Genomic DNA, 13,429 nt, shown 5'->3' with positions numbered 1-13,429 from the left:
GATCAAGAATTCTCCCTTTATACTCTTTCTAGGATTAATAACTGTACTCTTTTAGGTTCCAATGAAGTCTTCAACCAGTCACCTCGAAATACAAAGTTTCATTGCATGGTACTCACACGTTCAGTCTATTTTGAGGCTTGGTGTCCTCGAACACTTTGGCCCACGTCTCGTCGACCGTGAAGACCGACCAATTAGGGTGCGATCTCCTAGGCTTGTCCATGAAGCTCATAAAATCGTTCACACTGCTGACCACCCCTGTCAGATTCGCTTTCTCGATGACAATAGCTTGTTTGAATGCCATGCTGATAGCAGCATCCAAAGTGTCCCGCGCCTGTTGAGTGCAATTAACAAAAGCAAATTCGTCGGAGCGTTTTCACGATTGATAAAATGAACTACGTACAGTGCTCTCGAAGCTCTGGAGCTCCATGGTACCGTACACCTCGGAGAGGAACTTCTTCCCCTTGTCGCTGCAAAGTATTTCGCTGGCGACTGCTCCCTGGCCAGAGTCCTCGAAATTATCGAACACTTCGTTCAGCGTATCCTTCTGACAGAAGTAGTCCTCGGGCTTGGCCTCTGTAACTGCCTCGACGAATTTCTGAAACGGACAAAGGGATTGTTTAAATGATCCTAACAGCGAGCGAAGCCTGTTGAAGAAGAGTCGTCAACCTCCACGAAGTCTAATCTGGAGAACGAGCGCACGACAGTTCGATAAACACTGGTATCCACGCTGGTGAGTAATTGTTGTACAACATCCTTGTTCTTCAGGGAGACATGGTACAGCCTGTTCTCCAAATCTTCGTGAATAATGGCCGTGTGATGGACCGTTCTGACTACGCTTTGCGTGAACGCGAAAGCGTAACTCAACGTTGCTAGGATCTTGTCCGAAAAGAATTCCTTGAGTCCTTTCCAGACTTCCGGCTTTCTGGAAACGAGGTAGAACAAAGCTGTGCTAGTATCTGTTGGTTAGTTTATACAGCGTGTCTCACCTAACTCGACCATCTAAACTATCTCGCTTGTATTTTTGATGAAAGAAAATTTCAAAAGTTCAAGATTATATTTTTTGAGATTTCAAGATCATCGAAGTTTTATTTTAAATGGAATGATGTATTTTTATTATCGCTATCTGATAGCCGAGGTCCAGACGAATCCAACGACCTGTAAAATTATGACCTTCACGCGACCTTGAGTATGAAAAATTCATAAAAGTAAGTTATGTAACCCTGTATTTTATGATTACTTATTGCTACGCGGTAGGTCTTTGCAGTCTATCGATTAGTGCTTTATGGGTTTTAGTTGTTTAGGATAGACTCAGAAGAAAAGGACCACAGTAGGGGCCTCTGCAATCTGAGGAAGCTTGTTCCTGTAGCGTAATAACAATAAAGTAGGGTATACTTTAAGGACACTTACAGGTTAAGATCGTCCTTGTGCCGGTCCAATATCTTCGAGGTCAGTTGCGCCCCACTTTGCAAAACGGCGAACGCAGCGTCCGCAACCCGTGCCAGTTTCTCGATGCCCTCCGCAGGAACCGGAGGAAGGAATTGCATCCAGCTTACGAAACGTTCTATCATGGTGAAAAAGTCGCCGGTGAAGCTGCCACGTTGGTCTATCTGCATCTCTTTCATCAGTACCAATATATTCTGCACCCTCAAAAATGCGTGCTGAGCGATGGGCCAGTCTTCTTCGGGCTCGAAAATTGGGTTGAGAACCTCCAACGTCTTGTTCACGCTACGGAAACATTCGGAAATATTGTTCACACGATAGATCCATGCTAGACATTCGCAAAGTCTACTCACAAGGTAAGATCGATCTCCTTGAACGTAACGGTTTTAAACATCATAATCATCTTCGGCAACCACTGCTGGATCCTGAGGTACTTGGGAATGTACTTCTTCGAGCTCTCTAGATCAAGGATAGTTTCCATTGTCCGTCTCAAGTCCACGAAGATATCATAATCTCGAAACTTGGCCATAACTCTATCCACCATCTCCAGCATTCCGGAGAAGTCCAGATGCTTGGATAAATTCTCGAGGATGCTTGGTATCGTTTCCGAGTCGATGTCGCAGAGGATCTTCGAGACTTGAACGTAATCCTTCTCCGTCGGCAGGACCAGGTACTTCTTCAAGCTTTCCGGCGAGCAAATCACGTCTCCGACGTTTGAAGTGCCGAAGGCTTCGATCAGCTGACAATTGTGAACGAAAAAATATCAAAAAATGTAACTGGACCAGACATTTTCGTGAACATACTGCACATTTTTAGGCTGATAAAGGTGCTCTTCGAGAACTATATATTTAAACATACTGTAAAAGCCACGGAAGAGAAGAAAAAGTAAGAAAGAACCTCGTGGTCGGCGAATTAACATGTTCATTATCGCAAGCTTCATCTAACAGAGCAATAAGTTTTTTATTTAAAAAATCAAGAACTTTTCCTATTTTATTCTTGATTCTTTCTTAACTTTCTTCAGTGGAAGTTATTAAAATTTTTCATTTGGTCAATCAATACAATCCTTCTTTTCGAATGATTGTTAGAAGCATCACTGTAAAACACAATGTCGACAATATCAATTTAAAACGTTTTTCTTTCTCTATAAACCACCCCTTAAGAATTCAGCCAATAGTTATACTAAGGATTCTATGATTTCTCGCCTAATTTCGCTATATATATTTCAACAAACACATTAACCATCCAGCGCACGGATCGGGTCTGTGAGAATTTTCTTTAAACTATCCCAAAATTCCCCAATAAATGTTTGTTCTTCTAGCAGTAGTTTAATACAATATAGCAACAATAGAGCTTTTAGAAGCAATGACAACCAAAAAATGGATACTTTTGACCCGCGCACTGGAGGGTTAAATTTAAACGATTTTAATGAACATATTGAAAACGAGGAATGACGGAGTTAAGAGTAAGACGACGCGTTTCTGCGACGATACTAACGTATACTAATTTTATAGACGAGTCGAACAAATCGTCAACCAATCCCTGGCGCGCGTCCGGCATCTGCTCGCGGAGAACTCTTTTGATTTCCTCGTGGTTGTTGAAGAGATCGCCCAATCGTATGCCGCGATCTAGAAAGCAATGAATTCGTTGAACGGTCACTAGTAAAATCGGCAGATTCGGATTCACGATAGCGAGCGAGGTGTCGAGCAGTCCTTACCGAAGAGTGCTTTGATTTCCGGTTTCGTGAGTATCTGCGCCATCGACTTCAGCAGCTGAATACTGTGCGGCAGCGTTTTCACGGCGGATAGAACCGTCTCGTTGGTCAACATGGGCTGTATTTCTGTGATCAGTGCGCCCAGACTGTTCGCGATTATGTAAACGCATCGGAGAGAAAAAAATATGTATACAACCAACAAACTGCAAGCGTTTCTCTTTCATTGATAATCTGCGCTGTCGCTCGATCATTTGGAGCTCCGTTCAGAGGATTTTGATTCACTGATCGCTAAAGCGATGGTCTTTGTGCAGAATAAAAATTCTTTGCTTCGGTTAAAGAGTGAAAGGAGTTCAACAAAAATGTGTCTTATCTCTCAACAATTTTGCTAAGTTAAACCAATATGACAGTAATCTGGAGTTCTTCCGATTCCTTCATTAATTGCTAAATGAATGGTCTTTGTGAAAAACTAAAATTCTTCCTTCCGATTAAAGAAAAGGGTTAAATGTGTATCTTCTCTCAATAGTTTTGCGAAATTAAACTAAAAGTACAGTAATCTGAAGTTCTTCATTTCTACTATTCTATGCTTTATACTTTGTTATAAGCGCATAAGATCTGCAGTTAATTACCGCATCAGACAATAATTGAACACAAGAAGATGATGCAATACAAATTTTGGAATGCTTTCGATTTACCTGCACGAAACTCCAAAAAATAGTTTTCTCGCGAGACCAGTGTTCGATAGAGATCAGTATAATTATCGACGGACTGAATGATGTGTACAGTTTTGTGTCAATCCGTCAGCTGCGGGCGCCGTTTCGGTTACTGGCCCGGAAAATCGTTCAGAAAATGCAAAATTTATAGCTAATACAGAGGTAAAAAAAAATCGGCCATGGTGTATACTTCAGCGATTTATCCCGGTGAAAGCATCCGGTTGTTCGGAAATATTCGCGAACGTTGCGATACCGTGAACGATTTCCGGGCTGGACGCAGCGGGAGGGATCGAGATGGGATCAGGGCCGGGAAAAATAGGATTGCGTGCGGGGTATTCATATTTTTCGGTATACTAACGTTGCGTTCTTGTAAGACGGGACTTCTTCGTATTCCGTGAGAGGATCGCACGGGTTGCCGAGGCTGCAAATGAAACTCTGAACGAATGGGAGCAGGCCATTCCGCGGCATCGACCTCGCAGGAAATTGGCAAGTCGGATAGTACTCCGGGTCCACGTTGTCGCGGATCGTGTAGAGGATCATGAACACGATCACGGGCCATACGAACACCAGAGCCAATATCCCCTAAACATTGAAATTTGCGGGCGTGCTTTTAGCGACCTTCCTGGGACGCGGGGAACGACTACGAAACGAAAAACATTGGGGCATGATAGTTACCGGCTGACGTTTGCGGACGATGTAGTTCTTCCACAACAGCAGCCCGATCTGATCGACCCTCATCCTGACCAGAGTTGATTCAATCTGCGAAAACGATCACAATGATTTTCACGAAACGCAAAACTGCTTAAGGGCTCGGTCCTCGTAGATTCGCGATAAGGTAGAGTAACTACATTACCGTAAAAAAATGGTTTTACGTGCTTCAAGTTTTCGTCCTTAAATAAGAATATTTTGTCGCTGGTAAAGGGTTCATTCGAAAGAGAAAGGTTCAATCTAGTGCGCGCTGGTCAAGAGCTGCCGAGATTATGCAGATATTTGGTAATAGAATCCAAGCATTTTTATGCCATTGAATGAGTTTTCTGGATGAAGTCGAGACCAGCGCGCACTAGAAAATATCTCCAGCTACAAATTGAGCTATATTTTGTCTTGATTCTCTGCGAAATAAAGCCAAAAACTTGAAGCACGTTTCTGGCGTCAGAATTTATAATTTCCTCAGGAAAACGATAAAAAAATGTTAGAAAGTGATCAGAGATGTTCTTGCACGTTATTTTCAAAATAAAGTTTTTTGGTTAGGTCAGGCTTAGGTTTGGAGTGGGGGAGAGTGCAGAGGGAGGGGCTCCGTCCTAAAACACGTCAACTGAAAAGGACTTCTCTGTAGTTCGTATCTAATAATGTAGGAAATGATATTAACATGATAAAAAATTTTTTCGAGTCTACAAAAATCCTTTTGGGAAAGATATTTTTACTGCAAAAGGAGGCTATTTACCGAATTGTAGCTCAATCGGATTTGGCCGATTTTCGGAACTTTATCCAATGACCACACAATTGATTAATAAAATTGCTGTCTTAAAATACAACCTCTCGAGTTTTATATTCAATTCGGGCTGGAATTTTTTGAAAAAATACCGGTGGAATGTGTGCTAACACAGAATTAGGCTGTGGAAAAATCGCGTAACGTTTTTCGTAAAGTTTACGAGAAAACGTTCGGCGCAGTCAGAGGAATTGATTTTCGTTTGACGATTTTTGACCACCGTTTGAAAACAGCTCAAAGGAGATGGTACGGCGAAGCCCTGTACGAACGGATCCCGATCCATGCATCACGATCGAACGGTGAAACCGTGCGCGCTGACGCACCACGGAGGGCAGAACAAATATTTGAAGAGCGTAACAAGCGTGTCTGTCGATACACCGGCAACCGGAAATGCGCTTCACTCTGTCGCGTGCTGTTGCCGGGTTCCATTGCGGGGAAACAGAACAATGAAACGAGCGGATTGCTTTCGTAGGAGATCGAAACCGATAGGCTCTCGCGCAGAATGCCATGATAACAGCCGGCAGACCAGCTTCCAAAATTTTCGGAACCAGCGGAACACGAGCTTCAGATTTGCTTTGACGTTTAACGCGTTCGATTCATTTTGTGTAACATCGACTTTTACAAAAGCAAAAACTGGTCTACGAAAATTTGTATTACTTCGTACAGTGGTGCAAGCTGAAATCTGCACGTTCCACAGAAAAACATCACAGAAAAATTTCCAGAGGAATGTAAAATAAATATTTCAAAAAAATCAATTCCAATTTGGTTCGCAGCTTCAAAACTTTTCGGTACCAGCGGAACACGAGCTTCAGATTTGCTTTGACGTTTAACGCGCTCGATTAATTTTGTGTCCCGTCGACTTTTATAAAAGCAAAAATTGGAAAACTAATGCACAACAGCGAAAGTAAAACCAACTTTTCAGGCTAAAGATTAGCTGAAGATGAAACATATGGCATGAAAAACTAGACAAAATATTTAAAAAGGCATTGGACAATTTTAAGTAATCAATTCTTAAGAATTAGAAATCTTGAAAAGATTTTGCCAGTGTTTTATATGATGAAAGAGAAAATATAAAATTAGATAACTTATTGGCTTGTTCTTAGTCAAATGATATAAGCAATACTAGAAACCTGTAGAAATGATTTAACAAACCACAGATTAAAAAGGAATCGCAGCGAAGCACCCAAGACTCGAGACTGCTGACGGACAACCAGATTTTGTAGTTAATTTTGCAACGTTTGCATTCCCAGAAAGTATTATTAAAATATTGGTTTGGCATGAAACTACCGATTGCAGGTGTGCAACACTTCCTACCGTCATGACAGGGCTGCATTACACATTATTAAAAGCGGGTATTCGAGGGAAAACAGGCGGTAATTATTTCACAGTAGCGAGCAAGACATACAACGAAATTATAAAGAAGAATGCAATAAACGTTAATGGAGCGGAAGCGCGTGATCCTTTTGAACGGGCAAAGCCCGTATTACACGAATGACATCGCAAAAAACCGTGAAAACGAGATTATTAAGTATTGCTTCGCCCACTGCGTTCGCCGAACTTGTGACAGCATTGTCTGTGAAATTTTATTGTCTTGTCAGCCACTGATGACTCGAAAAATACACCACCTTATCGAGCAACTCTAGAACTTGCGATTAATGCAAAGTAATTACTCAAATAGCTGTCTAATTTGTATACAGAATAAAATCTTTATGCATCGGTTACAAATTATAAGAAAAATATTTTACAAATCGGAAATTTCAAAATGCCTCCATTTTCTGAATAATCAACAGTTTTTATCTCTTTTGTTTCAGATTGTAACTACACTCATACCGATTAACGGACCGCGGATTTTTATGCAAAATAACAATAGTTGTACAGGAGCTGTGTAGACATTTATTTCTTTTTATAATCATTTTATTGAGTTGAAAGTAATACTATTTTTAAATTCTTTAAACGTTTTTACCGTTTTGTATTCTGAGTTTGGTCATAAATGGATGAAATCTGCAGTCTACTGATTAATAAATCATTTTTTAACCCATATTTTGGAAACGTAGTCTGTAAAAATATGTATAACTTCTGTAATTTTGATTATTTTGGGTTAAAAATAATCACACGCGTACTTCAAAATACACTCGGGAGCAGCCGCGAAAACCAGGATACACCGTTAAGGAGCGGGAAGATTTTCGCGCAGTTCTCGTTACGTAATTAATAGAAATCTAGGTATTGATTCGAAACAAAATCATGTTTGAAACTGTCGTGTCCGGCGAGACGACGTTCGGCCTCGAATTCGACGGTCGAGAGCGCAGCCACGCACACCAGCTTGTTCGCATACCCGTCATTATTCGGGTTCAAGATTACGAAGATGCGGAATAATTATTGATTTGGAAACAGCATCCCCACGCTGTCATTTCGCGTAATCGCTGACATTACGCGTTTGCGAAAGCCTTGGGCGCGTCTCGATCGCGACCACGTGAACGAACGGAAGAAAACAAGAGGACGAAATATTTCCGAGACGAGGAACGACTCGTTACGATCTCTCCTGGCATAAAAAACCAGCCCATAAATGGGAAGCGGCGGAAATGGAAGAAGCGAAATGAATTCGTGAGAATTTTCGGCAGTTGGGGCCCTCCGAGCTAATAATTTCTCCGCTCCACCAACGGGAAGAAATTCGCCGCGCGAATATTTTCAGACGATCAGAAGAAAAACCGCAAAACTGCGGAAAAAAGTAGCTGCTCTGATATGTTTTTATTTCGCGACACGTCGCGTGCAGTTTCGCTAACAATGAGTTAATCAACTGCGGCGACTTGCATAAATCATCCGCCTGACTGATCACTATGAACGGCGCCGCCATGCCAGGAAGACTTTATTAATCGTTATCACCAGCCTGTGGAAATTCATGCAAATTTAGAGAAAGTTGCGGGCAAATTTGAAGAAACTGAACGAAATTTTCTTCCCCTCGGTGATGCCCTCGGTTAATTAAAAATGTAACGAAACTCTGTTGGAAATTGCAGTTTATAATCCTTTGAGGATCTTAAGGCTCCCTATGAAAATGAATTTGTTGCGATGCTGGCGCCGGGAACCGCAAAGATGATGAAAGTGTGACGCGCGTAATCGAGGTTTCGCTGCAATTCGGAAGAAAGTGGCTGAAAATGCAACCGACTAACAGTTCACTTTTTCACCCTCGAACTGTACGCATTTTTGGGTGATACAAATTTTTAGATATTGCAAAATGTTTAGTCCAAAGTGGTCTAGAAATCAGTCGAGTCGAAAACGGCACACGTTGCACGCTTTGATGAAACTGTAAAAATGACATTTGCTTCTGTACGTAATAGTGTCATTAGCAAGCATTCTGTTGTCGGTAAAAATATAGTATACTGTAGCAAAAACGACACAGGTAACAGAGAAACGTATTAGTGTCTACTGCCAGAGCGATTAATGCAAGACATAAAATTCTCCTTAACCTCTTTAGCACGGCGCGCTCGTCCGCAAGTCTATCTCTCAGGTACGGCGCACAGTGGGCAATTTGGACGAAATCGGATTCAAAATCAAAGAACTTTCGATAGAAATGAGGTAGAGCGATGAATTTTTTTTTAAATTAAAGCTGCAACTTTGTAGAATATGGGGAAAATAGAGAGATTGTGGTACGAACGCTTTTTAACCTCGAGAAAATTCGTTAAACGCGCACAAATTCAAGAAAATTTTAGTTTTTCCAATACCACGCGCGGAAAAAATTTTTTTTTAACATGCTATACATCATTTCATCATAGATTTTTTCACGCTGATTTCAAACCTGGTCTCAAAATTTGTCTACGACCTCAGGATTTTGTAAAAAATAGATTTTTGTGACAAAAACTAATGAAGTCATTTTTTCGTTGAAATGATTGGATGGTAATAATCTCCCTATTTTTCCCATATTCTACAAAGTTTCAGCTTTCATTTAAAAAAAATTTCATCGCTCTACCTCATTCCTATCCAAAGTTCCTTGATTTTGAATCCGATTTTGTCCAAATTGCCCACTGTACGGCGCGCCCGGCCACGGATGGCAGAAAAGCCGCTATAGTGGCGTTACCGTTCAAACTCATGCTTTCCACGGAAGCCACTATGGTGGCGTACCGTTCAAACTGATGCTTTCCACGGAAGCCACTATAGTGGCGTACAGTGCTTAAAAGGTTAACTAGCCATCATTGAAAGAATGTAAAAGTGGAAATTTCTTAGATGGGAAGCTCCGTAGCTAGACAGTGAATTTATGTCAGCCCCACCGTGAACGAGAATGGCTGGCGATTCCCATCAATACGGAAATACATTCCATCAAGTATTGAATAATCCGCGGGGTCCACTAATTACAACCATCATGGGAGAAGCATCTGTTTATCGTTCTTCCGCATTAACTGCAACCGCAACATCACCCATTCGCAAACGCGGCAAACACCAGATTAAAGAAGCTTCGAACGACAAGGAAAAATCATGTTCTCGTGTGATCAACGTCTTTTCTGTTCGAACAATCTACAAATTTGGAAATTTGTAAATAATAAATGATTTATCGTTAGTACCGAAACGTTTGTAATCGCCATTAGAGTCCATCGAGATTGCAGAGTAAACGCGACGCTAGACGGGAAACAATAAGCGTAATTAACGATTTTATAGATACCAGGGAATTGTTGTACGGTAATTTGTTCGGCCTTTACATGGCTATTTGAGTAGGTGCCTTACCGTTGACGGGGAATCCTGTTTTATGTACAGTGATTGATTTATGTACCTTTGAATCAACTATTCTCTGCTGAAACAAACTTTGATGGAATATTGATACTTTTGTAAGTCATAATTAGGATGTTTATGAAAAATGAAAATTATCTGCGTCAATCGCAGGAGATTAGAGCCAGATAGACAGTTCTTTGATCATTTTAACGAGCGGATAATAATAGGTTGGCATTCTAAAATCATTTTAACCTTTCTACTGTTTCAAATTGCATCTACTGCCATAAGTGCATAAAATCGAGTCATAATGTAAAAGATACAGCTCCTTTTGTTGTTTGTTTGTTTCTGTATAAATACTTTCGTTTTCGTGTTACGCAAAACGTCGCTAAAGACTACTTGAACCTAGGTAAATCAGAATGGCGGATTTCAAATGGTTTAACAATTTTACATTCATTTGTTCACACCTTAGTGTAGTCACTAGGAAATATGCTCAAAATATTGACACTAGGTTTACGTCATAATGACGGGTTCTAATATTTTTAATTTACGAATATTGAGATTCTAAAGATGCATCCATGAGGAATTATTCAACAAATTTATTTCTTTGGGTATATATTATAAAAAGATGGCTAAAAGTTTGAATAGTCACATTCTTGTTATTTTTATAAAGTAATATAAAATAGTCACTTTCAAGGCTCAGTAAACCTAGCGTTAACTCCTTGCACTACGATTTATTTTACGGTTTCAGTGATTAGAACATTTTTGTAATTCGTAATTTCCTAAAAAAAGTAGAAAATTTATATGTACTGTATGTCTATATGTGCTTCAATAGCTCTACATTAAAAACGCCAAAATAGAATTTTACTTCAGATTAAAGGAAATTAATAACATACATATTTATTAGACTCTGTTCAGAATCTTCATCGCGAGTATGACTCGATATTGCAAGGCAAAGGGTTAAGAATGGGGTCCTGTTAATAAGGTAAGTCATAAGTTCACGAGTTTCACACATTTTTTCGTATTCACTTTCCAAGCGGCAAAGATTTCCGGTTCGCAGAATCTCCGCGCGAGAGAAAGATCCTTGAACACCAGACACGATCAACAATAGATCCTGTGCTGCGTTCGACCAGGAATCGTTCGGAAGCCGGTAGCGTGGCATCGGTCGATGACATAAGCAATCGACAGAGAGCCAGCTTTTCTTGGAAGCCGAAACAGATTGCAGGGGATCGCAGCTGGTCGAGCAAGTTTCCCGATCCCATCTTACCGATAAACACGCAATAAGCAGAACAAAAACGCGAAAAAGGAGAAAGAGGGGACCGGGAATCCTCGAAGACGCGTCGACGCCTCTCGAATACTCTCTCGGACGTGTTCTACTGACGCGCGAGGACTCGAAAATGTCGGGCCTGGACGGGCCAAGAATTTTTCGGGGCTGCACGGTCGAGAATTTTTCGAGAAATCGGGTCGAGACGAGTCGAGTCTTCGAAAGTTTCAGGATTCCCCAGAATTTTTCGGGATTTTTCTCGGGAATCCCGAAAACTATCGGGGACCCGACCACATTCGAGAATCCCGAAACTGTCGAGAACCCGTCCCGTTCTCGAAGGGTATTCAGGATTCCCTAGAGTATTCGGGATTCCTAGGGTATTCAGGATTCCCTATGGTATTCAGGATTCCCTAAGGAATACGGGAATCCCGAAATTTTCGAGAAATCTGTGCGAGACGAGTCGGGTCTTCGAAAGTTTCAGGATTCCCCAGAATTTTTCGGGATTTTTCTCGGGAATCCCGAAAACTATCGGATACCCCGCCACATTCGAGAATCCCGAAACTGTCGAGAACCCGTTCCGTTCTCGAAGCGTATTCAGGATTCCCTAGAGTATTCGGGATTCCTAGGGTATTCAGGATTCCCTATGGTATTCTGGATTCCCTAAGGAATACGGTAATCCCGAAATTTTCGAGAAATCGGTGCGAGACGAGTCGGGTCTTCGAAAGTTTCAGGATACCCTGAAATTTTCGGGAATCTCGCAAACTCCCGGGGAATCCGCCTCATTCGCGAACCCGTCCAGATCCCGAAAAAAATTCTCGACCCGATATTTTCGGGTTTTGACACACCCCTGGTTCCTGCGATTCTGCAAAAAGACGTTGACAACACACCGTCGTTCCCCGCGAGGAACCTCTCGGTTTATGGGTATCCGATGGCACACAGAGGCAGCTACGATTGAATTGCAAGCAGGAAGACACGAGGATGGAATGCATCCACCTTGCAGAAAATATTCCGGCGGTTGCGCAGCAAATTGGCCGCCCGAAACATTTCCTTTCCGATTCTCGTTCCCGGTGATTCCAGCCGGGATCAATTAACTGGCGACTATTCGCCGGTGACGGTCAATTAGCAACCAATTAGCAGCGGCATTTGGTTAGACTCGCTTTTGAACGCCCACGAATGGACTTTCTACGATCTAATTGAGTCAGTTCGATCGAAACTGTATACTTTCGTTCCGACTGTTTTGTTTTGAAGAAAATCGGGAATTTCTTTCGTGTGATCACTAGACTGCGGATCTTTCTGTGAAATGAAAACTGTCTACGTTAATTGTCACGAACGGAAACTGAAGGAAAATGGATTTCTTCTTTTAATAATGTTAATCAGTTTTTAGCTGAACACTTTTCATGTACCTTAATTGTCATATTTCTTAATTGTAGATTGACATATATTAAATATGATTTAATGCGTGAAATAAGATTTCCTCGTATCATCGACAATCTCATGTTCGACAATCGTACGAATGATTCGACGAAGAGATCGTTAAGCTTCGTACAATAGAGGATCATTTTCAATAATAAACACGACATAAACTATAAATCAAAACAGCCTCGCCATTGAAATCTGGATCGAAATATGGACGGGCTACGTGTTAAACATGATATCGATCTATATCGCGGACACGATATTTTATATGCGCACAGATACGGCTGCTCAATGTCAATTTCACACAATTCGAGGTAAACCGGTAAACACGTCATAAATAAACTGATCACAAATCGTTACCTCTAGTTTATGCTAATACACATTAACGGTCAGGAGTACCTGATTTACGCGGAACTTCCACTTTACCCTCAAACAATTTATTTAACAACCGACGCGACGCAAACTCGCGTTAGTTTGTAATCACTTAAACATTGAAACAGTTAGACCAACACACGTTTCGGAATTATCAGTTTATGTGTGCGTAGGATCGTTGCGGGTCTGATAGTACTTTTAAAGATTGACAAACGATTATTCACTCGGCGAATGAACTCTTAGTCAACGAGATGTAAACAAAACTAGCTTGAACTGTTTTTTGTTTCCTCTGATCTCTGAAACCGCTACATCATAAACCTTTAAAAACAAACGAAAAT

At 41.2% G+C, this 13,429-nt stretch overlaps 1 protein-coding gene and 1 long non-coding RNA gene across 2 annotated transcripts in view; one reads left to right on the top strand and one right to left on the bottom strand.

Moving 5' to 3' along the window:
- Positions 1 to 10,895, top strand: part of LOC143352662 (uncharacterized) — a 607,068-nt gene extending 596,173 nt beyond the window's left edge. Inside the window, exon 3 of the long non-coding RNA XR_013081982.1 lies at positions 9,399 to 10,895. This is a non-coding gene — a long non-coding RNA (uncharacterized LOC143352662). The remainder of the gene's footprint in view (positions 1 to 9,398) is intronic.
- Positions 1 to 13,429, bottom strand: part of Ldd (lipid droplet defective) — a 64,355-nt gene that overhangs the window by 49,848 nt on the left and 1,078 nt on the right. The window contains exons 2-10 of the mRNA XM_076785324.1: positions 4,537 to 4,620; positions 4,220 to 4,443; positions 3,155 to 3,297; positions 2,935 to 3,065; positions 1,794 to 2,179; positions 1,408 to 1,725; positions 667 to 922; positions 401 to 595; positions 117 to 331 (exon numbers count right to left, since the gene is read on the bottom strand). Coding sequence (XP_076641439.1) covers positions 117 to 331; positions 401 to 595; positions 667 to 922; positions 1,408 to 1,725; positions 1,794 to 2,179; positions 2,935 to 3,065; positions 3,155 to 3,297; positions 4,220 to 4,443; positions 4,537 to 4,599 — 1,931 coding nt within the window. The 5' untranslated portion in view covers positions 4,600 to 4,620. The remainder of the gene's footprint in view (positions 1 to 116; positions 332 to 400; positions 596 to 666; positions 923 to 1,407; positions 1,726 to 1,793; positions 2,180 to 2,934; positions 3,066 to 3,154; positions 3,298 to 4,219; positions 4,444 to 4,536; positions 4,621 to 13,429) is intronic.

This window comes from Halictus rubicundus, chromosome 3 (assembly GCF_050948215.1).
Source record: "Halictus rubicundus isolate RS-2024b chromosome 3, iyHalRubi1_principal, whole genome shotgun sequence".
NCBI lineage: Eukaryota > Metazoa > Arthropoda > Insecta > Hymenoptera > Halictidae > Halictus > Halictus rubicundus.
The sequence above is the reverse complement of the archived record's forward strand: the minus strand, read 5'-3'. Positions and strand labels throughout refer to the sequence as shown.